Source organism: Schistocerca cancellata, chromosome 2 (genome assembly GCF_023864275.1).
Source record: "Schistocerca cancellata isolate TAMUIC-IGC-003103 chromosome 2, iqSchCanc2.1, whole genome shotgun sequence".
Classification (NCBI taxonomy): Eukaryota; Metazoa; Arthropoda; class Insecta; order Orthoptera; family Acrididae; genus Schistocerca; species Schistocerca cancellata.
This window is the reverse complement of record NC_064627.1, coordinates 26,786,906-26,813,166: the sequence shown is the minus strand read 5'-3', so window position 1 is coordinate 26,813,166 and position 26,261 is coordinate 26,786,906. Positions and strand designations below refer to the sequence as shown.

At 43.8% G+C, this 26,261-nt stretch overlaps 1 protein-coding gene across 1 annotated transcript in view; it reads left to right on the top strand.

Moving 5' to 3' along the window:
- The window catches only part of LOC126143650 (farnesol dehydrogenase-like), a 66,257-nt gene that overhangs the window by 20,100 nt on the left and 19,896 nt on the right, over positions 1 to 26,261 (top strand). The window contains exon 3 of the mRNA XM_049915441.1: positions 19,959 to 20,088. Within this exon, the coding sequence (XP_049771398.1) occupies positions 19,959 to 20,088 (130 nt within the window). The remainder of the gene's footprint in view (positions 1 to 19,958; positions 20,089 to 26,261) is intronic.

Here is a 26,261-nt window from a genome sequence, read left to right as displayed (position 1 = left end):
GTGGTGGCAGTTGCTGTGTTTGCCACTGTCTCACATAATACTGGTTGTTGTTCCGGTTAAAGTGTGGTGTAGGTGTTCCATTTCTTGTGTAATCTGTGTTGTTGTTTCTTTGCCAGTGTTTCTGTTTGGCTTTGTGTCCGTTGTTGTTTCCATTATTCCTTCTTGAATTAAAATTGTCGTTTCTTCGTTTTTTGTACAGGTTATCTCCTTGTGTATAGTTACAGTTGTTGTTTGTATGCAGCTCTGAGTTTTGGTGATTGTTTTGCATGTTTACTGTGTGTTGTGAATTTTGCTGCGTGTTTGGTAATGTAGCAATGTAGACATGTTGATTCCTACTGCGTGAGTTGTGTGTTGGTTCTTGTTCTTCATACAGTAAATCAACAGCATCTAACTTTTCCAAAAAATATTCAGGATCGTCGTCCGGTAAGTACAGTAATTTCTCTTTAATATTAAAAGGAAGTCTTGCTTTCAGTGATCGGATCACATCTTTTGGTTTCACTGCTTCATTAAGGAAATGTGTCATGTTTAGGTACTTCTCGAAATATCTGCGCAGGTTGCCGTTTTTAGGATTGAAGTGTTCGGGTTCAGTGACTTGTTTGCGGATGCGTTCCTGCACAGTGCGTGACCAAAACTTATTCAAGAAGGCGCGTTCAAACTGCTCGTATGTTACACATCTGTCGCTTTCATGGTAAGCCCAGACAGCAGCGTCCCCTTGAATGTAATCCACAACGTACGCAATGCGTTTGTGGTCGCTCCACGAACGTGGGAATGCGTTCCTAAAAGCTTTTAAGAAGATGACAGGGTGTACAGCGTTTTTTCCTGGTATAAAAGGTTGGAATCTACGGTGCTTGAATAGACTTTCTTCTTCTTTGTTACGTGTTCGTCTGTTTCTTTCCGTGTAATTATTGAATTCTTCCCTGTGTGTACATGGTTCTTCATCAGAGTAATTGTATTGTATTTCAGATGATGGGTATCTGTTGTTGTGCGTGTCAGTGTATTGTGTATTTGAGTGTTGAAATTCGTGTGTGTACATGTGCTCATTTCCGAATCGAGATTTTCTTTTGTGTGTGTAAAAATGTGTAGTGGGTGTAGTATTCTGTTGTGCTTGGCATTGAGTTGTCTTTGTTTGCATGTCGTCATCGATTACTTGTCTATTGTTGTTCATGTATTCCACTACAGAATCGTGCACAATATGTGGCAATTTGTTTTGTATACATTCTTCAAAAATTTCGTCTTTGTGTGCCGTCCATTCTTTAAATTGTGAATTAATTCGAGACAAATGGGGTTCAGCCTCTATCTGTATTGTTGTGTGAATCTTTTTGTGAATGTCAGCTACGTTTGTTTCTATTGTATTCACCTTTAAATTAATTTCGTCACATGCGTGCGTGTTTGATTCTAATTTGCAATTAATAATTTCACAGGTTTTTGTCAAGTCATGGATGTGATTGGCATTGTCGCTTTGTCGTAACTCTAAATTTTCGAATTTTTCCGTAAGATCGTCGACCTGTTTGGAAAGACGTGTATTAATTTCATCTACCTTTTGAGTCAGTGTGGCGAAGTCTGATTTTATGTCGTTTCTGAAGGCTGCATTGTCTGTCATTAGTTGTGAGAATTTTTCGTCATTATCTTGCTTAATATTGGATATGCCTTCCAAAATTGAATTCAGTATAGCGGCAAAATTTTGATTGCAAAATGAACTTGCCCCCGCCGCGTCATTAGACGTGACGTGGTCTCTCAGGTTTGGTTCTGAATTGCTCCTTTCGGCGTTTGTGTGTGTGTGTAGCAGGTTATTTTGATGTGTTTGCGTGTATGTATTGATTTCTGTGTCTGAATGTGTCTGTGTATCCATGTTTGCATTACTTGATTGTTGTTCCATTGTGTACTGGTGTCGAGTTTTTACCATATCGTGAATAAATTGTGTGCAAGAAAAAAAAATTGTTTAAGCGCGTAGTGTGAATATGTACTGCCTATGTGTGTGTTTAAATGACTGAGAATGATTGAGAGATGACTTTAAAGATCGAAAGGTGACTAGTCATGTTGCTTAAATCTTTTACAATGTCGGCCATATTGTGCAATGTAACTTGCGTATTGTTGGATCGAAATGTAATCGTTTGAATAATGAGATTTCGCGGAATTTGGAAAAAATTACTGAATGGAAACTGAATATTGAATTTAATGCTGAGAAAAATAATTTTGAATGAAAAATGTGCTTGGAATCAATTGTGGATGCGCGAGTGCTGCGTCTTACCGTACATGTCGTCTTGATGCGAAGATTGCATTTCCAGTCCAAATTGTCTCCAGATTTTATTCGCTTTCTTCCATATTCTCGTCACATGGGTTGTTGCCGGTCAGGATGTACATGAAAAAGAACAATTAGTTGTAGTACAGATACAATAATGAGTCCTGGCACATAGTCGCCAGTTTAGCAAATAAAAAAAAATATTAAAATAATAATAATAATATAATAATAATAGTAATACTTGTTTGTTTGCTTGATTGTGTAAGTAATTGAGAGATTAAAATTTACGCCGTGAATTCATCGAGCTTCGCACGTCCGAAGATGTACGGAACGTAGCCAGGGCTCATTATATATTTTCTGTAGACAGTCTAATATCTGACCTGAGCTTCAATCATGAAAATGGAGTGACTAAAATTACTAAAACAGAGAAAAGCATACGATTAAATAAAACATATATTCATTTTAACATATACATTACGATATGAATGACACTTACGTAAAATTATAGGTAAATGATTGCAGACCATTTACAAATGAGAGCGACTTATTAATTTTGCACCTCTTTTCTGCAAATAAGTATGAAATGGCTAACAGTGGAGCCACACAAAATATTACGTCCTTCTAGGACAACGAATGACATAAGAGAGTGAGGATGCCTACTGGCTGTGACAAGAGAGCGGTGTTAATTGCTTTATTTTGCATTCTCTTGTCTTAAAAAATCGATACATATAATCTAAGTTAACTAAATTAAATATTGTCTGTGCTCGAGTGCAAAATACCCGGCTTCAGGCGCAAGCGTACTTTAAACTGACGTAGTGGACACGTAACAATGGTTCTAGGGTCATCGCAAGGATTTCTCAGGTCGCCACACTACGTTCTACGTCAGCATTTTTTCCCAGTAAAATTTTATGACGCGCTGCCTCTGCATAATGGACTGTCACACGGCTATAGAGGTCTCCACACTTATAGTTCAGCGACAAACAGGGGATAAAATGGGTCTAACATGCCAGAAGAAAGGTTAAGACGACTGCTAAAAATCCTGTAAAACTGGGAAGATTGCAAATTTGTTAAAATACATCTAACACACTTTTACTCTTTCAAGAAACGAGTCATAAGCCGGGCGTTTTCGATGAATTGCGATCGATGAATTGCGATCGATGAGCGAAGCATCCAGAAAATGTGAAGCAAACGATTTTGTGTTAACCTTAGATTATTGTTAGTTACTTATTGTTTGTATGTCAAGCATATAAATGCGTCGAAGTATAAAAAAATATAGTTTCTAGATTTTAATGAGCTATAGAATTCGTTTTCTTATAAGCAGTACACACGTTGTAGCAGGGAAAAGAAAGGAATCAGCGGGAAGATACTCCTTTCGGAGCACAACAAGGCGAAAGTATTCGTCCCTAAGACTCTGAGAGAAAATAGGGGAACCACCTGCTTCACCTCAATCCCTATTCGAAGTCCCACACCAAAAGTTTTGGCATGCGAACATATTCGCTCTCTTTTGTGCTGAAAGAGGGTAGCAGAGAGACAGTGATGGTGGAAAAGACTGGAGGCAGTACCAGTGCGAAAGAGGGAGAGAGTGAAGGCGGGAGAGAGAAAGGGGCAGTGAAAGAGAGGCAGAGACGTGGATGGAAATAGTAGTTGTGGGAGCAAACGAGACAGCAGACATCGGAAACGAATAAGATAGGTGAGTGGCTACCATCATAGGTTAGGGGATCTGCATCGTTCGAGATGTGTAGGTAAGGGGCGCTTTCATTTTTGACCAAAATTTTAGTGGTTCTTCACTTTTCTGTCATTCTTTTAAAGAGAAACATACTCGCGTTTTTGTGCTCCGACAGGAAATTTTTCCGGAAGTCAATGACCGCTTTCGGCTTTCACATACAAGCCATTTTCAAGTGGATCTGAAAGTGCCATTCTGTGCAAAACTTAAGCACGATCGTGACTTCCTAATAATGTGTCACTGCAAAGTAAAAAAGTCTAGATGAAACTTGCACCATACATAGAAAGAACTGCTACACTATAGTGCAGAACGTAACTGAATGATAAGCGCAGTGAGACGAACAGAAATGCTACCTTGATTCGAAATGAATCATTACACTGAAGTCTCCGCCATTCATGATGGTCCATATGAAATTACGAATGACGAGGCACGCTTCTTCATAGGGTGCATGACAACTGCGAACGGCAATGCATACGGGGCAACTTGCTCCCATATTCGTCACGAGGTTGGTGAGGATTTCTGGTGACAGGGCGTTCAATTCCACCACCAGCGCGATGGCCGTTGGTGGATGTGGACGTGCTGTAATACGTCTGGCCGACGCATCGCACACGTGCGAATGGTCAGAGATTTGTTTGAGCCACTGGAGGGCATCACTGAGATGCTAAAAAACCTGAACTGGCTGATTCTTGAGCATAGACGCCAACCATCCCGCGAAAGCCGGCATACAGAATTTAAAAAAAAAAGAACAATTTTTATCGAATGTGGAATCTAGCGACATACCTTTCGTTCCCATAGGGGGCGCAGAGATGAGATCAGACTAACTTCAGCGTTCACACATGCATTAAAAATTTATCTCCTGACGCCCCGTATGCGAATGGAGTGGGAAGAAACCCTGATGTTTGACACAATGGAAGCAGTCATTGCCATGGACTTCACATTGATTTCCATAGCATGAAAGGTCTTACAAACAAAACGGGCGAGTAGCGGACAATGAACTAAGGAAAAAGCATAATAAAGACATGCTGTCGGTATGGAAACCAATAGTTTGGCCGATGCAACGAACGACACTGGCAACAATGGTAATCTATAAAGGACCGTCTAGTTTGAAACAAAGCAACAGACGCTAAGTTACAGATTAAAAAAAATGACCTCATGTGAATTTATCATTGTGGATACTAGACACTGTGATTTCAGATTCCTAAGTACTGGTATTTTTGCAGAAAAATATACAAAAATACCAGCAGCTGCAAAATACTAACGCGAGTTCTTTACAGACGAATGGAAAAACTGGTAGAAGCCGACCTCGGGGAAGATCAGTTTGGATTCCGTAGAAATGTTGGAACACGTGATGCAATACTGACCTTACGACTTATCTTAGAAGAAAGATTAAGAAAAGGCAAACCTACGTTTCTAGCATTTGTAGACTTAGAGAAAGCTTTTGACAATGTTAACTGGAATACTCTCTTTCAAATTCTGAAGGTGGCAGGGGTAAAATACAGGGAGCGAAAGGCTATTTACAGTTTGTACAGAAACCAGATGGCAGTTATAAGAGTCGAGGGGCATGAAAGGGAAGCAGTGGTTAGGAAAGGAGTAAGACAGGGTTGTAGCCTCTCCCCGATGTTATTCAATCTGTATATTGAGCAAGCAGTAAAGGAAACAAAAGAAAAATTCGAAGTAGGTATTAAAATCCATGGAGAAGAAATAAAAACTTTGACGTTCGCCGATGAGATTGTAATTCTGTCAGAGACAGCAAAGGACTTGGAAGAGCAGTTGAACGGAATGGACAGTGTCTTGAAAGGAGGATATAAGATGAACATCAACAAAAGCAAAACGAGGATAATGGAATGTAGTCAAATTAAGTCGGGTGATGCTGAGGGAATTAGATTAGGAAATGAGACACTTAAAGTAGTAAAGGAGTTTTGCTATTTAGGGAGTAAAATAACCGATGATGGTTGAAGTAGAGAGGATATAAAATGTAGACTGGCAATGGCAAGGAAAGCGTTTCTCAAGAAGAGGAATTTGTTAACATCGAGTATAGATTTAAGTGTCAGGAAGTCGTTTCTGAAAGTATTTGTATGGAGTGTAGCCATGTATGGAAGTGAAACATGGACGATAACTAGTTTGGACAAGAAGAGAATAGAAGCTTTCGAAATGTGGTGCTACAGAAGAATGCTGAAGATAAGGTGGGTAGATCACGTAACTAATGAGGAGGTATTGAATAGGATTGTGGAGAAGAGAAGTTTGTGGCACAACTTGACTAGAAGAAGGGATCGGTTGGTAGGACATGTTTTGAGGCATCAAGGGATCACAAATTTAGCATTGGAGGGCAGTGTGGAGGGTAAAAATCGTAGAGGGAGACCAAGAGATGACTACACTAAGCAGATTCAGAAGGATGTAGGTTGCAGTAGATACTGGGAGATGAAGAAGCTTGCACAGGATAGAATAGCATGGAGAGCTGCATCAAACCAGTCTCAGGACTGAAGGCCACAACAACAACAACAAGTACTGGTAAATAGCGTTTCTTTACAAGTGTATCGGTCGTGCCATGACAATAGCGTCCCCCTCCCCCACCCCCATGTCTCCCGACTTGAACCAGTTTTATTTGTGTGGGGATATGTAAAAGCGTTTGTGTATTCCAGCCCTGTTGATAGTGTCGGTCAACTCTGGGAACACATTGTGGATGGTTGTCGGTGCATTTGTAATGTGTACGGGAATCGAAGAGGTGAAGCGTTGAGGCCTCCCTTCATATCAACGGTGGCCATGTGAAAAATACCTTGCAATGTGTTTGTCCTTAAGAGCATGTCTGCAGTCTGGATCCTCGGGTATTCTGTTGCAAGGTGTTCCTGTATTCTGTCTTAATACGTCGTATCGGGGAAACGGTTTAGGATTATTTGCTTGTTTAATTGTCCTCTAAAGTAGCAAACATTCTGAGTACGTAGACCGTTATCCGGTATCTGGAACCTTTCTTTCGTGAGTGGTGAAATGTGTCGGTGATATTTCCACGACAGCTGCCGCCCTCAATAAAAGATTCCTGGACGTTCGAGCAGAACGTAATTTTGTTTCGTGAACCGATGGTTCTGTAATTTGAAAGTTAACGAACTCCTCGTGTATAGTGTCAGGTCCCCAGAGGATTTAATTAACAAAATGACATGGCTATTCATAATGTAAAGGTTCAGCCAGTGTTTCTTACGCGGACGCCGCGCAGTACCGCAGACACGGAAGGGAAAGTGTCACGCAGTACAAATAGCCTGAGCTGGTAAACACGTCGAGGATACGAACAGCGCGTCTCTCGGACCTTGGAGGGTGAGAAGGAACTTTCTGTCCGGGACTCGGCCCGACATATCGAAACCAATGTACAGGGTGTTTCAAAAATGACCGGTATATTTGAAACGGCAATACAAACTAAACGAGCAGCGATAGAAATACACCGTTTGTTGCAATATGCTTGGGACAACAGTACGTTTTCAGGCAGACAAACTTTCGAAATTATAGTAGTTACACTTTTCAACAACAGATGGCGCTGCGGTCTGGGAAACTCTATAGTACGATATTTTCCACATATCCACCATGCGTAGCAATAATATGGCGTAGTCTCTGAATGAAATTACCCGAAACCTTTGACAACGTGTCTGGCGGAATGGCTTCACCTGCAGATGAGATGTACTGCTTCAGCTGTTCAATTGTTTCTGGATTCTGGCGGTACACCTGGTCTTTCAAGTGTCCCCACAGAAAGAAGTCACAGGTGTTCATGTCTGGCGAATAGGGAGGCCAATCCACGCCGCCTCCTGTATGTTTCGGATAGCCCAAAGCAATCACACGGTCATCGAAATATTCATTCAGGAAGTTAAAGACGTCGGCCGTGCGATGTGGCCGGGCACCATCTTGCATAAACCACGAGGTGTTCGCAGTGTCGTCTAAGGCAGTTTGTACCGCCATAAATTCACGAAGAATGTCCAGATAGCGTGATGCAGTAATCGTTTCGGATCTGAAAAATGGGCCAATTATTCCTCTGGAAGAAATGGCGGCCTAGACCAATACTTTTTGAGGATGCAGGGACGATGGGACTGCAACATGGGGCTTTTCGGTTCCCCATATGCGCCAGTTCTGTTTATTGACGAAGCCGTCCAGGTAAAAATAAGCTTCGTCAGTAAACCAAATGCTGCCCACATGCATATCGCCGTCATCAATCCTGTGCACTATATCGTTAGCGAATGTCTCTCGTGCAGCAATGGTAGCGACGCTGAGGGGTTGCCGCATTTGAATTTTGTATGAATAGAGGTGTAAACTCTGGCGCACGAGACGATACGTGGACGTTGGCGTCATTTGGACCGCAGCTGCAACACGGCGAACGGAAACCCGAGGCCGCTGTCGGATCACCTGCTGCACTAGCTGCGCGTTGCCCTCTGTGGTTGCCGTACGCGGTCGCCCTACCTTTCCGGCACGTTCATCCGTCACGTTCCCAGTCCGTTGAAATTTTTCAAACAGATCCTTTATTGTATCGCTTTTCGGTCCTTTGGTTACATTAAACCTCTGTTGAAAACTTCGTCTTGTTGCAACAACACTGTGTTCTAGGCGGTGGAATGCCAACACCAGAAAAATCCTCTGTTCTAAGGAATAAACCATGTTGTCCACAGCACACTTGCACGTTGTGAACAGCACACGCTTACAGCAGAAAGACGACGTACAGAATGGCGCACCCACAGACTGCGTTGTCTTCTATATCTTTAACATCACTTGCAGCGCCATCTGTTGTTGAAAATTGTAACTACTGTAATTTCGAAAGTTTGTCCGCCTGAAAATGTACTGTTGTCCCAAGCATATTGCAACAAACGGTGTATTTCTATCGCTGCTCGTTTAGTTTTTATTGCCGTTTCAAATATACCGGTCATTTTTGAAACACCCTGTAGGTCCACAGCGACGAAATGTCCGGGAAGACCGAAAAATAAGTTAGAGAAGGCGGATGCGAGGGCTGCGTCCGAGCAGGGCAGACCTTCGCAATGGGTATTTGAGGGCATCCACGAGCAGCAAGAAGCAGAGTCGTCGCAGAAGTCGAAGAGGGCACAAGCAGCGCCCAAGGCCCGGCAGCACCGAGAAGGTAGCATCTGCTACTGATGAGTTTATAGTAACTGCAATTACGAGAAGACGGTGATGCTCTGGTGGAATCAACTACAACTGTCAGTTAAGTAGAAGTTTTTACCGTGGAATAGTTCTGAACAGGGACAGTTTGTCTCTGTCTCAAGTAGCCCCTACAACTAGTTTCAGCAATAGAAGGAACAAGCCACTGGCTGGTGCTTGTCTCCTGCGGATAGTATAAGGGTCCTTTATTTAAACGACGAGTAAAGTGGAGATTCTGGCTCAATCTGTAGAAGTGTACAGAGTAAGGGGAAGGGTCTGACACCTCACATGTTCTTTGTGATATTAGTTTAATAAATTACGTTAAAGGAGAAATCTCACCTTACCGTTTTTCAGTGCTGCCAATTCCCCCATTGTACCCGCTACCTATTGGAAGTATTGTCTACGGTATCTACACCTCCTACACGCCCTTAGACAGTCCAGGAGATCCTACTCCCTCTCACCTCCGTAATAAAGACTAGTTAAAGGGAACCGCAAACCCGTAATTGTCGTCAGCCTCCCGATTGCGCCACGCAGGCTCGACCAACTCTACAGGGTTATTACAAATGATTGAAGCGATTTCACAGCTCTACAATAACTTTATTATTTGAGATATTTTCACAATACTTTGCACACACATACAACAACTCAAAAAGTTTTTTTAGGCATTCACAAATGTTCGATATGTGCCCCTTTAGTGATTCGGCAGACATCAAGCCGATAATCAAGTTCTTCCCACACTCGGCGCAGCATGTCCCCATCAATGAGTTCGAAAGCATCGTTGATGCGAGCTCACAGTTCTGGCACGCTTCTTGGTAGAGGAGGTTTAAACACTGAATATTTCACATAACCCCACAGAAAGAAATCGCATGGGGTTAAGTCGGGAGAGCGTGGAGGCCATGACATGATTTGCTGATCATGATCTCCACCACGACCGATCCATCGGTTTTCCAATCTCCTGTTTAAGAAATGCCGAACATCATGATGGAAGTGCGGTGGAGCACCATCCTGTTGAAAGATGAAGTCGGCGCTGTCGGTCTCCAGTTCTGGCATGAGCCAATTTTCCGCGGGCTACGCGTGAAACTTGCCCGCACGCGTTCAACCGTTTCTTCGCTCACTGCAGGCCGACCCGTTGATTTCCCCTTACAGAGGCATCCAGAAGCTCTAAACTGCACATACCATCGCCGAATGGAGTTATCAGTTGGTGCATCTTTGTTGAACTTCGTCCTGAAGTGTCGTTGCACTGTTATGACTGACTGATGTGAGTGCATTTCAAGCACGACATAAGCTTTCTCGGCTCCTGTCGCCATTTTGTCTCACTACGCTCTCGAGCGCTCTGACGGCAGAAACCTGAAGTGCGGCTTCAGCCGAACAAAAGTTTATGAGTTTTTCTATGTATCTGTAGTGTGTCGTGACCATATGTCAATGAATGGAGCTACGGTGAATTTATCAAATCGCTTCAATCATTTGTAATAGCCCTGTAGATTGGCATCTGGGAGCTGTGCCGGGACGCGACAATAGAAGAACATGCTAGAAAAGTTTTGCTGGCTAATGAAAGTTTGCATTAATACCTAACAGTGCATTCCAGGTCGGGAATCCACTTCAACGTCTGTGCTGAAGTCATTCAGGAACTGATATTGCCCTATGCAGTCTGTCACTCTCTGGATCAGTGAGCTTTTAGACCAACATGATAGTGGTTGATGTGGTCAGTTTCCGCAGCTCGTGGTCTGCTGATTAGCATTACTACATCAGCCTGTTTCGAGTTTCTCTGCTTTGGGACAACTTAATGTGTCCTCATAATAATATCATCGATGTCCAAGTTGTCAAAGTGGTATTGAATAGAGAGACTTGCCGTAAGTGGCCATAGTACCCCATATGGCGTCTGCCGGCCAATAGTGCTATACCATCAAATGGTTTGAATGGCTCTAAGCACGATGGGACTTAACATCTGAGGTCATCAGTCCCCAAGATTTAAAACTACTTAAACCTAACTAAGGACATCACACACGTCCGTGCCCGAGGCAGGATTCGAACCTGCGACGATAGCAGCCGCGTGGTTCCGGACTGAAGCGCCTAGAACCGCTCGACCACAGAGGCCGGCGCTATACAATCATTTCATTTGGTCGCAGCATAAGTCATCTAGAAAAAAGTTCCATCTCTAAGAGCTACAAACCAACCTTTTCTCCAACGGGTCGTCTGAACTTTCTGAGATCGGGAAGGAATGCTTGCCTACTTATAGAGGCATTTATCAAGCAAAAGTCTAAGGTGATGATCAAAACGTTTCTATCTGACTACGGTACTGTGCGGAATCAGTGTGTCAATCAGGCTAAATCGCCGCGAGCCCTGTGGCAGTCATGCCACCGACGCACCAGGTTCAAGAAGCCCCCGTGTCCTGCTGCGTGAAGAAGTCGATAACTGCCAGCTGCACATCTTTACCTGACAGCAAGTGTCGACCCGTTAAAGGCTTTCTTAAGGGTCCGAAGGCGTCGTAATGGCATGGGGAGAGATCATGACCACAGAGCGGATCACGAGTGTCTCCCAATTCAGTTGGTGTAATTTCTGCGTTACGACATTTGCGACAAAAGGACGTCCATTAGCATGAAACAGCGGCACCCCTCTTCGCACGGAACCTGTCGCACTATTCCGCAGTGGTGGTTTCTGACACACATAATGCCCCATACACACTCTTCGTTCTCTAATGGATGTCCACCGGTGTTTGTCCTTCGGCAGCTAAGAAAAGAATAATAGGACGTTGGTTCTGTTTCGGACGCATTTGGTAACAACATTGCCATAGCTCATGTTTCCGAATATACCACACGCATGTTGGAAAGACACGAATGCGACAATAATCCCTTTCCTACATATCACTGCACAAATGAACGCGTCGGAGTAGTGATGTGTTGTGTATATACTGCAGCTGTCGTCTCAAATATAAAGATTTTGATCATCCCCTTATACTATATACATCATCTATATGCTTAGTACCACCTTGTATGCCCCCAGTACATATACAGGGTTATTACAAATGATTGAAGCGATTTCACAGCTCTACAATAACTTTATTATTTGAGATATTTTCACAATGCTTTGCACACACATACAAAAACTCAAAAAGTTTTTTTAGGCATTCACAAATGTTAGATATGTGCCCCTTTAGTGATTCGGCAGACATCAAGCCAATAATCAAGTTCCTCCCACACTCGGCGCAGCATGTCCCCATCAATGAGTTCGAAAGCATCGTTGATGCGAGCTCACAGTTCTGGCACGCTTCTTGGTAGAGGAGGTTTAAACACTGAATCTTTCACATAACCCCACAGAAAGAAATCGCATGGGGTTAAGTCGGGAGAGCGTGGAGGCCATGACATGATTTGCTGATCATGATCTCCACCACGACCGATCCATCGGTTTTCCAATCTCCTGTTTAAGAAATGCCGAACATCATGATGGAAGTGCGGTGGAGCACCATCCTGTTGAAAGATGAAGTCGGCGCTGTCGGTCTCCAGTTCTGGCATGAGCCAATTTTCCGCGGGCTACGCGTGAAACTTGCCCGCACGCGTTCAACCGTTTCTTCGCTCACTGCAGGCCGACCCGTTGATTTCCCCTTACAGAGGCATCCAGAAGCTCTAAACTGCACATACCATCGCCGAATGGAGTTATCAGTTGGTGCATCTTTGTTGAACTTCGTCCTGAAGTGTCGTTGCACTGTTATGACTGACTGATGTGAGTGCATTTCAAGCACGACATAAGCTTTCTCGGCTCCTGTCGCCATTTTGTCTCACTACGCTCTCGAGCGCTCTGACGGCAGAAACCTGAAGTGCGGCTTCAGCCGAACAAAAGTTTATGAGTTTTTCTATGTATCTGTAGTGTGTCGTGACCATATGTCAATGAATGGAGCTACGGTGAATTTATCAAATCGCTTCAATCATTTGTAATAGCCCTGTAGATTGGCATCTGGGAGCTGTGCCGGGACGCGACAATAGAAGAACATGCTAGAAAAGTTTTGCTGGCTAATGAAAGTTTGCATTAATACCTAACAGTGCATTCCAGGTCGGGAATCCACTTCAACGTCTGTGCTGAAGTCATTCAGGAACTGATATTGCCCTATGCAGTCTGTCACTCTCTGGATCAGTGAGCTTTTAGACCAACATGATAGTGGTTGATGTGGTCAGTTTCCGCAGCTCGTGGTCTGCTGATTAGCATTACTACATCAGCCTGTTTCGAGTTTCTCTGCTTTGGGACAACTTAATGTGTCCTCATAATAATATCATCGATGTCCAAGTTGTCAAAGTGGTATTGAATAGAGAGACTTGCCGTAAGTGGCCATAGTACCCCATATGGCGTCCGCCGGCCAATAGTGCTATACCATCAAATGGTTTGAATGGCTCTAAGCACGATGGGACTTAACATCTGAGGTCATCAGTCCCCAAGATTTAAAACTACTTAAACCTAACTAAGGACATCACACACGTCCGTGCCCGAGGCAGGATTCGAACCTGCGACGATAGCAGCCGCGTGGTTCCGGACTGAAGCGCCTAGAACCGCTCGACCACAGAGGCCGGCGCTATACAATCATTTCATTTGGTCGCAGCATAAGTCATCTAGAAAAAAGTTCCATCTCTAAGAGCTACAAACCAACCTTTTCTCCAACGGGTCGTCTGAACTTTCTGAGATCGGGAAGGAATGCTTGCCTACTTATAGAGGCATTTATCAAGCAAAAGTCTAAGGTGATGATCAAAACGTTTCTATCTGACTACGGTACTGTGCGGAATCAGTGCGTCAATCAGGCTAAATCGCCGCGAGCCCTGTGGCAGTCATGCCACCGACGCACCAGGTTCAAGAACCCCCGTGTCCTGCTGCGTGAAGAAGTCGATAACTGCCAGCTGCACATCTTTACCTGACAGCAAGTGTCGACCCGTTAAAGGCTTTCTTAAGGGTCCGAAGGCGTCGTAATGGCATGGGGAGAGATCATGACCACAGAGCGGATCACGAGTGTCTCCCAATTCAGTTGGTGTAATTTCTGCGTTACGACATTTGCGACAAAAGGACGTCCATTAGCATGAAACAGCGGCACCCCTCTTCGCACGGAACCTGTCGCACTATTACGCAGTGGTGGTTTCTGACACACATAATGCCCCATACACACTCTTCGTTCTCTAATGGATGTCCACCGGTGTTTGTCCTTCGGCAGCTAAGAAAAGAATAATAGGACGTTGGTTCTGTTTCGGACGCATTTGGTAACAACATTGCCATAGCTCATGTTTCCGAATATACCACACGCATGTTGGAAAGACACGAATGCGACAATAATCCCTTTCCTACATATCACTGCACAAATGAACGCGTCGGAGTAGTGATGTGTTGTGTATATACTGCAGCTGTCGTCTCAAATATAAAGATTTTGATCATCCCCTTATACTATATACATCATCTATATGCTTAGTACCACCTTGTATGCCCCCAGTACATATACAGGGTTATTACAAATGATTGAAGCGATTTCACAGCTCTACAATAACTTTATTATTTGAGATATTTTCACAATGCTTTGCACACACATACAAAAACTCAAAAAGTTTTTTTAGGCATTCACAAATGTTAGATATGTGCCCCTTTAGTGATTCGGCAGACATCAAGCCAATAATCAAGTTCCTCCCACACTCGGCGCAGCATGTCCCCATCAATGAGTTCGAAAGCATCGTTGATGCGAGCTCACAGTTCTGGCACGCTTCTTGGTAGAGGAGGTTTAAACACTGAATCTTTCACATAACCCCACAGAAAGAAATCGCATGGGGTTAAGTCGGGAGAGCGTGGAGGCCATGACATGATTTGCTGATCATGATCTCCACCACGACCGATCCATCGGTTTTCCAATCTCCTGTTTAAGAAATGCCGAACATCATGATGGAAGTGCGGTGGAGCACCATCCTGTTGAAAGATGAAGTCGGCGCTGTCGGTCTCCAGTTCTGGCATGAGCCAATTTTCCGCGGGCTACGCGTGAAACTTGCCCGCACGCGTTCAACCGTTTCTTCGCTCACTGCAGGCCGACCCGTTGATTTCCCCTTACAGAGGCATCCAGAAGCTCTAAACTGCACATACCATCGCCGAATGGAGTTATCAGTTGGTGCATCTTTGTTGAACTTCGTCCTGAAGTGTCGTTGCACTGTTATGACTGACTGATGTGAGTGCATTTCAAGCACGACATAAGCTTTCTCGGCTCCTGTCGCCATTTTGTCTCACTACGCTCTCGAGCGCTCTGACGGCAGAAACCTGAAGTGCGGCTTCAGCCGAACAAAAGTTTATGAGTTTTTCTATGTATCTGTAGTGTGTCGTGACCATATGTCAATGAATGGAGCTACGGTGAATTTATCAAATCGCTTCAATCATTTGTAATAGCCCTGTAGATTGGCATCTGGGAGCTGTGCCGGGACGCGACAATAGAAGAACATGCTAGAAAAGTTTTGCTGGCTAATGAAAGTTTGCATTAATACCTAACAGTGCATTCCAGGTCGGGAATCCACTTCAACGTCTGTGCTGAAGTCATTCAGGAACTGATATTGCCCTATGCAGTCTGTCACTCTCTGGATCAGTGAGCTTTTAGACCAACATGATAGTGGTTGATGTGGTCAGTTTCCGCAGCTCGTGGTCTGCTGATTAGCATTACTACATCAGCCTGTTTCGAGTTTCTCTGCTTTGGGACAACTTAATGTGTCCTCATAATAATATCATCGATGTCCAAGTTGTCAAAGTGGTATTGAATAGAGAGACTTGCCGTAAGTGGCCATAGTACCCCATATGGCGTCCGCCGGCCAATAGTGCTATACCATCAAATGGTTTGAATGGCTCTAAGCACGATGGGACTTAACATCTGAGGTCATCAGTCCCCAAGATTTAAAACTACTTAAACCTAACTAAGGACATCACACACGTCCGTGCCCGAGGCAGGATTCGAACCTGCGACGATAGCAGCCGCGTGGTTCCGGACTGAAGCGCCTAGAACCGCTCGACCACAGAGGCCGGCGCTATACAATCATTTCATTTGGTCGCAGCATAAGTCATCTAGAAAAAAGTTCCATCTCTAAGAGCTACAAACCAACCTTTTCTCCAACGGGTCGTCTGAACTTTCTGAGATCGGGAAGGAATGCTTGCCTACTTATAGAGGCATTTATCAAGCAAAAGTCTAAGGTGATGATCAAAACGTTTCTATCTGACTACGGTACTGTGCGGAATCAGTGCGTCAATCAGGCTAAATCGCCGCGAGCCCTGTGGCAGTCATGCCACCGACGCACCAGGTTCAAGAACCCCCGTGTCCTGCTGCGTGAAGAAGTCGATAACTGCCAGCTGCACATCTTTACCTGACAGCAAGTGTCGACCCGTTAAAGGCTTTCTTAAGGGTCCGAAGGCGTCGTAATGGCATGGGGAGAGATCATGACCACAGAGCGGATCACGAGTGTCTCCCAATTCAGTTGGTGTAATTTCTGCGTTACGACATTTGCGACAAAAGGACGTCCATTAGCATGAAACAGCGGCACCCCTCTTCGCACGGAACCTGTCGCACTATTACGCAGTGGTGGTTTCTGACACACATAATGCCCCATACACACTCTTCGTTCTCTAATGGATGTCCACCGGTGTTTGTCCTTCGGCAGCTAAGAAAAGAATAATAGGACGTTGGTTCTGTTTCGGACGCATTTGGTAACAACATTGCCATAGCTCAAGTTTCCGAATATACCACACGCATGTTGGAAAGACACGAATGCGACAATAATCCCTTTCCTACATATCACTGCACAAATGAACGCGTCGGAGTAGTGATGTGTTGTGTATATACTGCAGCTGTCGTCTCAAATATAAAGATTTTGATCATCCCCTTATACTATATACATCATCTATATGCTTAGTACCACCTTGTATGCCCCCAGTACATATACAGGGTTATTACAAATGATTGAAGCGATTTCACAGCTCTACAATAACTTTATTATTTGAGATATTTTCACAATGCTTTGCACACACATACAAAAACTCAAAAAGTTTTTTTAGGCATTCACAAATGTTAGATATGTGCCCCTTTAGTGATTCGGCAGACATCAAGCCAATAATCAAGTTCCTCCCACACTCGGCGCAGCATGTCCCCATCAATGAGTTCGAAAGCGTCGTTGATGCGAGCTCAAAGTTCTGGCACGTTTCTTGGTAGAGGAGGTTTAAACACTGAATCTTTCACATAAACCCACAGAAAGAAATCGCATGGGGTTAAGTCGGGAGAGCGTGGAGGCCATGACATGATTTGCTGATCATGATCTCCACCACGACCGATCCATCGGTTTTCCAATCTCCTGTTTAAGAAATGCCTAACATCATGATGGAAGTACGGTGGAGCACCATCCTGTTGAAAGATGAAGTCGGCGCTGTCGGTCTCCAGTTCTGGCATGAGCCAATTTTCCGCGGGCTACGCGTGAAACTTGCCCGCACGCGTTCAACCGTTTCTTCGCTCATTGCAGGCCGACCCGTTGATTTCCCCTTACAGAGGCATCCAAAAGCTTTTTAAACTGCGCATACCATCGCCGAATGGAGTTAGCAGTTGGTGGATCTTTGTTGAACTTCGTCCTGAAGTGTCGTTGCACTGTTATGACTGACTGATGTGAGTGCATTTCAAGCACGACATACGCTTTCTCGGCTCCTGTCGCCATTTTGTCTCACAGCGCTCTCGAGCGCTCTGACGGCAGAAACCTGAAGTGCGGCTTCAGCCGAACATAACTTTATAATTTTTTCTACGTATCTGTAGTGTGTCGTGACCATATGTCAATGAATGGAGCTACAGTGAATTTATGAAATGGCTTCAATCATTTGTAATAGCCCTGTACATACTCTGATTCTTCTCTGGTCCTGTGAAATGCAATGTAATTCCATTTATGGTAGAGTTAGATTAAAGTTCGTACTGGTTTTCGTCTGTTCTCTCTCTCTCTCTCTCTCTCTCTGTCTCTCTCTCTGGGCGTTTGTGTGTGTCTCTGTGAGTTTTCTTTTCGTTATGTGCCTGATTTCATCATTTAATTCAATTTTCACTTGCCGTTTTCAGACGTCACCTATTATTCCACCGAATACTTCCTCATATATTTAGCAGTTGTTTTGAGAGAGGTTATTGCTATCATTATTACTCAGACAGTTCGCTAGCGGCAGTATTAAATATAAACTTCGGAGCCTGCAATTACTCCTAGTGATAGTTATTATTGCATGTCGTTTTCATCTTCGATTTGCGTTCATTTTCTGTTTGTTAGTGGGCATTATGTTATTAAAGTTCGATTCATGTGTATTTTTATTGTCGTATTATGCTAATATTTTAATTTTACATGTAATGTATGCATCATTTATAAGTGCACAAAATATGAGTTGTAGCACTAGCTTTTCACAGATTTAAAAAGACATCGTTTTGAGGCTTGGAGGTGAACAAACCATGATTTACGGGCTGCATTCTAAATTGGAGCACTCTTCCGCGGTGCAGTGTTCGTGTCCTCAGCAGGCCAATTGTACTGGCGAACTTCATGGCAGCGAGGCGCTGTGTCTCCACTCTCTGTTCGTATTACAACGAAAATTGCGGTGAGCGCTGATTATAGCTCCAGCATATTAGGATGCACAAGAGTTCGTATTTCAGATTCATGATACGTTTCACTGCCTCATTTTCATCAGTGTATCTTCAGGTCTTTGTGATTACGTGGTTCTTTTTTCAAATACAGTTACTATCGTCGTATAGCCCTTTTACGATATATTTCACAGAGCCAGATGCGAGATTATTTAGTAAGCACACCCCAGTGAGTAATTCAGCAATTGACAGTTTTACTTTTGCATATCTCATTGGAAAGTATGTCATCGTAACATTCATGTCATGATTGCTTTGAAAGCTTCGTAGTTACAAATATCTTTCGTAATAAATCATAGAGCTCTTTTTAAATTAGAGGTTATCATTAGATACATTTAAACATTTCAAATGATAAATAGTGTGGGAACTACCGACCTTAAGTTTCACTGATAGGGTCGAAATAATTTATGGCGTTAGTAAATTCATTGTGTACTGCACTGAGCATCAAGGGTGTTCCTGTTTGATAATTAACTCAGATCCATTCCAATTCGCTGAAACAGGTTCAATTTTGCACTGTGTACTGCTTCATAAAAGAGTGACTCATATTTGATCCAGTGAGTGTATATCCACCTTGCTTACTAGTATTCAGTCAGTGTATATGGATGTTTATGACCAGTTACATGTACCTAAGACAGAGGATTTACGAACGATCTTAAACTTACGTATGTACCAAAAAAATGATACATCCATGTACGGTACTCGATATGCGTGAGTTGACTCCATTTGTGACTCAGTGACATTTTGCTGATACGATACTCCTTTTTGTGTTTCGTGAACGGGACAATTTTGAATTTCCCTGCGCCAGTTTCAAATCTTATCGAGGTCTACCTAAATACTTCTGCACCTTCATTGCAGAAAAGTGCATAAATTCCAAAAAGTCTGCTTTTATTATTATTATTGTTGTTATGTTTGAGGTCATTAGCATAGAACGTGAGCAGTAAGGGTCCCAACATACATACGTGGGACATACCTGCAGTTCCTCCTGCATCTGCTGACGGCCTTAAATCCACGATAGCATGCTGTACCCTCACTACCAAAAAAACCTCAGTCCAATTACAAATTTCGTTTGATATCCTATATGATGCTACTTTCGTTAATAATCGTTGGTTTGGTGCTGAGTCAAATCGCAGGAGGAACACCTGCAAGGTAAAGCGTTACCATTATTTGGGGAGACGTGGCAGTCTCGTTGAATCTATCGTGCACTTTGGCGTGGTTCCGGCGCCTGCTGACTCTTGTACGTGTGTTGTGGACAGCCGCCCCCACGGAAGCCTGGAGGCGGCAGCTGGACGTCAACGTGCTGGGGCTCAGCATCTGCACCAGGGAGGCCGTGCAGGACATGCTGAAGAGGGGCGTCGACGACGGCTTCATCATCCACATCAGCAGGTGGGTTCTCTGACAGCGCGTCGCCACGGAAGTAGAGGACTGCACGTACCAATTAACTATTACGTTTCTTTTCGAATGGACACTATGTAGCATACGTATTAAAGTAAGTCTTACTGAGACATACCTTCGAAGCACATAACACATTCCACGCTGCATCCTATTAAGTGTTTGTTTAGGAAGGAAACATGAACACAGAAACCAGTTTTTACCAGTCATCTCGTTTTAGGAATGCAATGTGAAAACTGTTCATTTTATATGCTGTTAAAGTTCAAGTTATCTTAAAGAAAATTAATATTATCGGTGCGTTGTCAGTGAAATAGGCGTCCGCAAGTGCCATCTCGTGAATAAAATTTTCAGGACAGGATTAATAAGAACGGAGAAGAAAGATGATGGTTTTAATGATTCAGCTTTTTCGCTTAACCTTCTCCCACTTCACTAGAAGGCACAGAACGTTAGTGAAACTGTCAGGAAAGTCCTACGTTGGGATTTTGTTCGATTCCAGCGGTACATCCGCAACTTCTTTGGTCTTTGTGAGCCATGAGAGACCCTTTCTGCACTTTCTCGTTTTCCCGTAGCTTCTTGTTGACAACACCAAGTGATATTTTACAGAAAAGAATTGCCCACGATTTCATTTCAGTCAAGCCACATCAAGCGTCAACACGTCGTTGAGTTCCGTTCAGGAGTCGAGACGTGTGTGAGAGACTTTGCAAATGCTTTCTGGTAAACGACATGTTCACTTGACTTAGAAATGCCGTTTTTTACGGTCTGCGGCACAACATCGTTGACACACTTTTGGCCGCACGTTTACTGCTAAACAGTGCCCGCACAAACCTGATTAGCTGAATAATCATAATTATGTTGTTTGCAGCTGTTAGTTTAGTCTGCACTGACGTCGTTTTTACGCCAGGTATGAAATAATTTCTGGAAGGATGGTGTAGTTTGTGCACTTGCTAAACATTCACTCCTTTCATTTGTTGTATTGCAGCTGTTCCGTCCTGTAGCTGCGACGGATGCAAACCTCCTCTTTTTCTCGGATAACTGGGCAGCGTAACTCTGCGCTAGACAGAGCATTCAAATGACGGAAGGGAAGCGTGCTCACGTGGGAATATGAATCATGGTTTTCCGTCTCAGTGTTGAACACGTAAAGCAAATTAACTCGTCCTAACTTTCAATGTGTTCTAAATTGATTAATTTAGTCTCTACAACACAGTGCATGACACTATCACCAGGATCTTTTACATTGCCAAGAACTGCCTTTAGAAAAATACGGATAAAGCCAAGGATTCATTGCTTACGGCCCTAAGTAAAGCAATGACATTTAAAGGGAACCTGGCGTTGCTACAGTGATTATAGTGTCAGACGGCTTGCCGTAGCCCCTTAGGTTAAATTTAACCTCAACAACGCAGATACTTTTGGGGAAAGTTTTCTTTTTGCATTTCACGAAACGATAGTCCGCTCCTGGTAACTGAGTAGTCAGCGCAACGGAGTTCATACCTAACGGCCCGGGTTCGATTCCCGGCTGGGTCGGAGCTTTTCTCCGCTCAGGGACTGGGTGCTGTGTTGTCCTTATCATCATCATTTCATCCCCATCGACACGCAAGTCGCCGAAGTGGCGCCAGCTCGAAAGACTTGCACCAGGCAAACGGTCTACCCGACGGGAGGCCCTGGCCACACGGCATTTCCATTTTACGAAACGATGAAGGAAAGAGGGTGTTGGTAAGGGGATTTCGATGTCTCATTGCTATGTTGAAGCTGGCTTGCAGCATGCAGCAGGCTTTTAGTTGCTCACGATGCATTAAAACTGTTGCGATTTATCGCAGGAGCATTTATCCGGGAGCATAATGGCAGGAGTCACTTCACATTGTTATCAGGAGGGTAATAGACAGTGACGAAATGCGCTGCCTTTAACCTATAATGTTTTCCAATACGCAAGGAGAGAGTCCTGACAAAACTCTACCATCTGGTGAGCAAGATGTATGAAACAGGCGAAATACCCTCAGACTTCAAGAAGAATATAATAATTCCAATCCCAAAGAAAGCAGGTGTTGACAGATGTGAAAATTACCGAACAATCAGTTTAATAAGCCACAGCTGCAAAATACTAACACGAATTCTTTACAGACGAATGGAAAAACTTGTAGAAGCTGACCTCTGGGATGATCAGTTTGGATTCCGTAGAAATACTGGAACACGTGAGGCAATACTGACCTTACGACTTATCTTAGAAGAAAGATTAAGGAAAGGCAAACCTACGTTTCTAGCATTTGTAGACTTAGAGAGAGCTTTTGACAATGTTGACTGGAATACTCTCTTTCAAATTCTAAAGGTGGCGGGGGTAAAATACAGGGAGCGAAAGGCTATTTACAATTTGTACAGAAACCAGATGGCAGTTATAAGAGTCGAGGTACATGAAAGGGAAGCAGTGGTTGGGAAGGGAGTAAGACAGGGTTGTAGCCTATCCCCGATGTTATTCAATCTGTATATTGAGCAAGCAGTGAAGGAAACAAAAGAAAAATTCGGAGTAGGTATTAAAATCCATGGAGAAGAAATAAAAACTTTGAGGTTCGCCGATGACATTGTAATTCTATCAGAGACAGCAAAGGACTTGGAAGAGCAGTTGAACGGAATGGATGGTGTCTTGAAGGGAGGATATAAGATGAACATCAACAAAAGCAAAACGAGGATAATGGAATGTAGTCGAATTAAGTCGGGTGATGTTGAGGGTTTTAGATTAGTAAATGAGACACTTAAAGTAGTAAAGGAGTTTTGCAATTTGGGGAGCAAAATGACTGATGATGGTCGAAGTAGAGAGGATATAAAATGTAGACTGGCAATGGCAAGGAAAGCGTTTCTGAAGAAGAGAAATTTGTTAACATCGAGTATAGATTTAAGTGTCAGGAAGTCATTTCTGAAAGTATTTGTGTGGAGTGTAGCCATGTATGGAAGTGAAACATGGACGGTAAATAGTTTGGACAAGAAGAGAATAGAAGCTTTTGAAATGTGGTGCTACAGAGGAATGTTGAAGATTAGATGGGTAGACCACATAACTAATGAGGAAGTATTGAATAGGATTGGGGAAAAGAGAAGTTTGTGGCACAACTTGACCAGAAGAAGGGATCGGTTGGTAGGACATGTTCTGAGGCATCAAGGGATCACCAATTTAGTATTGGAGGGCAGCGTGGAGGGTAAAAATCGTAGAGGGAGACCAAGAGATGAATATACTAAGCAGATTCAGAAGGATGTAGGCTGCAGTAGGTACTGGGAGATGAAGAAGCCTGCACAGGATAGAATAGCATGGTGAGCTGCATCAAACCAGTCTCAGGACTGAAGACCACAACAACAACAACAACAAGGAGAGAGGTAGTAGTTATATTTTATTAGACTCCAAACATCAAAATAATACGCAAGCAAGTTATATACGTCATCTGCTGAAAAGTATCTGGTCACCTTTTCGAGGATATCAGTGTGGGGTGTGTCCAGCGTTCGCCTTTATGACGACTGCAGTTCTGCTCGAGAGACTTTCAGTGAGGTGTCTGAATGCGGAGGAATGGCAGCTCACGCTCCAGAGCAGACACCAGATAAGGTAGTGAGAAGGACGCTGGAGTCTGGAGGGAACTGGACGCCGTACTTCATCCGAAACATGTTCCTGAAAGTTCAGGCTGGGTCTCTGGGCAGGCTGCTCCATTTCAGGATGTTATTGTCGAAAAACCATTGCCTCACACATGAAACTTTCATGAGAGGGTGCATTGTCATACTGATACAACTGTCGCCTACAGACCATTCCTCTACTGTACACACTATACTGTGTAGAACAACGTGTACGTATCCTTCCGCATTTAGCGCTTCTTAATCGCTTTAAGAGTATAACTAGGAAACCACGGAGAACACTCCCGTACCGTAACACCATCTCAAGGTCGGGACACACATGTCCGGACCGTGTCCGTGCCGAGACACGTCCGAGTATCGGCCGTCACCCGGACATCGAAATACATCATTAAAATAAATGTAGCGGGCCCCACTTAACCGGGCCGTGCACGGGGAACGTCAACGGGCCGGAGCCGGGCCGTGCGGGATTCGCCGTGTTTAATTTTTCACGTGACGGGCACGGCCTGACGGTAGAATTGTCTTGTGAGCTGTGCAACTGCGCAAGACTGTTCTGTGTACAAAACATGGATGTGGAACGGCTAATAGAAGAAGTTCGTAAGTTTCCTGTTCTTTACGATCAGGGAAGTGAAAACTACAGGAATATCGAGTACAAAGACAGAGTTTGGAAGACAATTGCAATAGATTTACAGGCCAAAGGTAAGATAAAAACTATACAAGTTTTAATACCCGAAAGATATTTATTTACTTTTTATTTTACAAACATGTTTGGTTTATGTCATCGTTATATCGCCAAGGTGTTCTTGGCATTCCACAGTCCCATGTGGAGAATTCAGGAATTTTTTGAGTTGTTCTCGTACAGCAAATGCAGCATCTGTTGACCTCTCACGAATTCGAGGTAGGTTTCGAAGATTTGATGATCTTCCGGATTCCTCAGCAGTTTCCTTTTGATCCATCCTCTGTTCGGGCACCCTATAACCTTCGATTTTTCGAATAAAGCTGTACAGTACACACACAGCCGTCACAATCATTGTAAGGTTATTAGGATTGGAAATTTCTGTTGCAATATACCGAATGCATTTATGGATATTCTTCTTGCCCGACTCAAACAATAATTAAATATAGCCTTGTCATTTGTTAAGTTCCTGCCAGGATATGGTTGCATCAAGTATGTTTTGAGAGGAAAAGCTTCATCGCCTACAATTATCATTGGAAATTCAACATCAGTTCCGGGTAAAGTTTTACTCTTTCGGACGCTAAGCGTATTGTTTTCCAATGACTTTCCAAGGTTTGAATTTACTAGAATGCCTCCATCAGACTTTTTTCCGTACGCTCTATTGCAATAAAATTATAACATGGGTTAACCAGAGCAAGAAGCACAATGGAATATGTTTTTTTGTAATTCCAATAGAGACTTCCTGAGTTGTTTGGAGCCTGTATTGTTACGTGCTTTCCCTCTAAAGATGAGATGAGAAAATAATGAATCGAAACTCTCCCTGTACTGGTCTTGTTTTCCAGGCACTGTGGATCCATAATTTTCTTCTTCTTGTTTGCCTTCTTTCTTTTTCCTCTTCATCTAAAGCAAGTGCTGTTAAGTCCTAATTCACTATTACGAAAATTAGTGAACATGTTTTACGGCTTTCACAAACAGAAAAACAGATCACCGCGTCCGAGTCACTACAAGGAACAACGAAGACACGGACGTGCCCCGGTCATGTGTGGCCCCTGCAGGAACGGACCGGAGCACGGCCGTCACGCGTCCGACGCTCGGCCCTGACACGGCCCGGACGTATGTGTCCCGACCTTCATTCGCAACCTGTCATCATGATGGCAGGTAAGGTTCCTTAGGCATTCGTCAAACCCAAACACCTCTGTCGGACTGACACAGGGCATAGCGTGATCCGTCACTCTGTATCACTCGATTCCAGTCGGTCAGTCCAGTGTCATCGCCCTTCACTCCGACTAAAGCGTGGCTCAGCGTCGACCACAGAAATGTGTGGCGTGTAAGGAGCCACTCGACCCACTGCGCCACGTTCTTTTCAGCTCACCGAACACAGTCACTGCGTTAGCAGTTTCAACCTCACGATTGGTTCGTTCCTCAGATTTTATGCGGTTTTTTGCAGTCGCCACTCGATGATCCCTGCCAATCTGTACAAGAGGTCTTGCCTAGCCTTGGTTTAGTTGTTGTAGAGAGTTTACACCATAAACTTACAATGGCAACATTTAAGGTGGGCAGGTTTATGAAGGTTGAAATATACCTGCTCGATGTGTTAGCCAGATGACATGGAACGCCTAACCCACGTTCGAAGTCGCTGGGCTCTCCTGACTGAACCACTCGGCTGTTCCTGCCTCAGTGCTGCCAACATCACAACTCTCCGCCTCCTGTAGTACTGGCGGGTCAGCCTCTCGTGGCAACAGATGTTCAGTTCCTGACAGCATATGGGTATGCAGATACTTTCGATCAAGTACGGTAGTTAGGAAACGGAAGAGGTATGTTGAGATTTCCCTCCAGCTTTGGGAAAGGAATTGTTTCAGACCACCTGCGAAGAGACATTTCACATCCAGGTTTT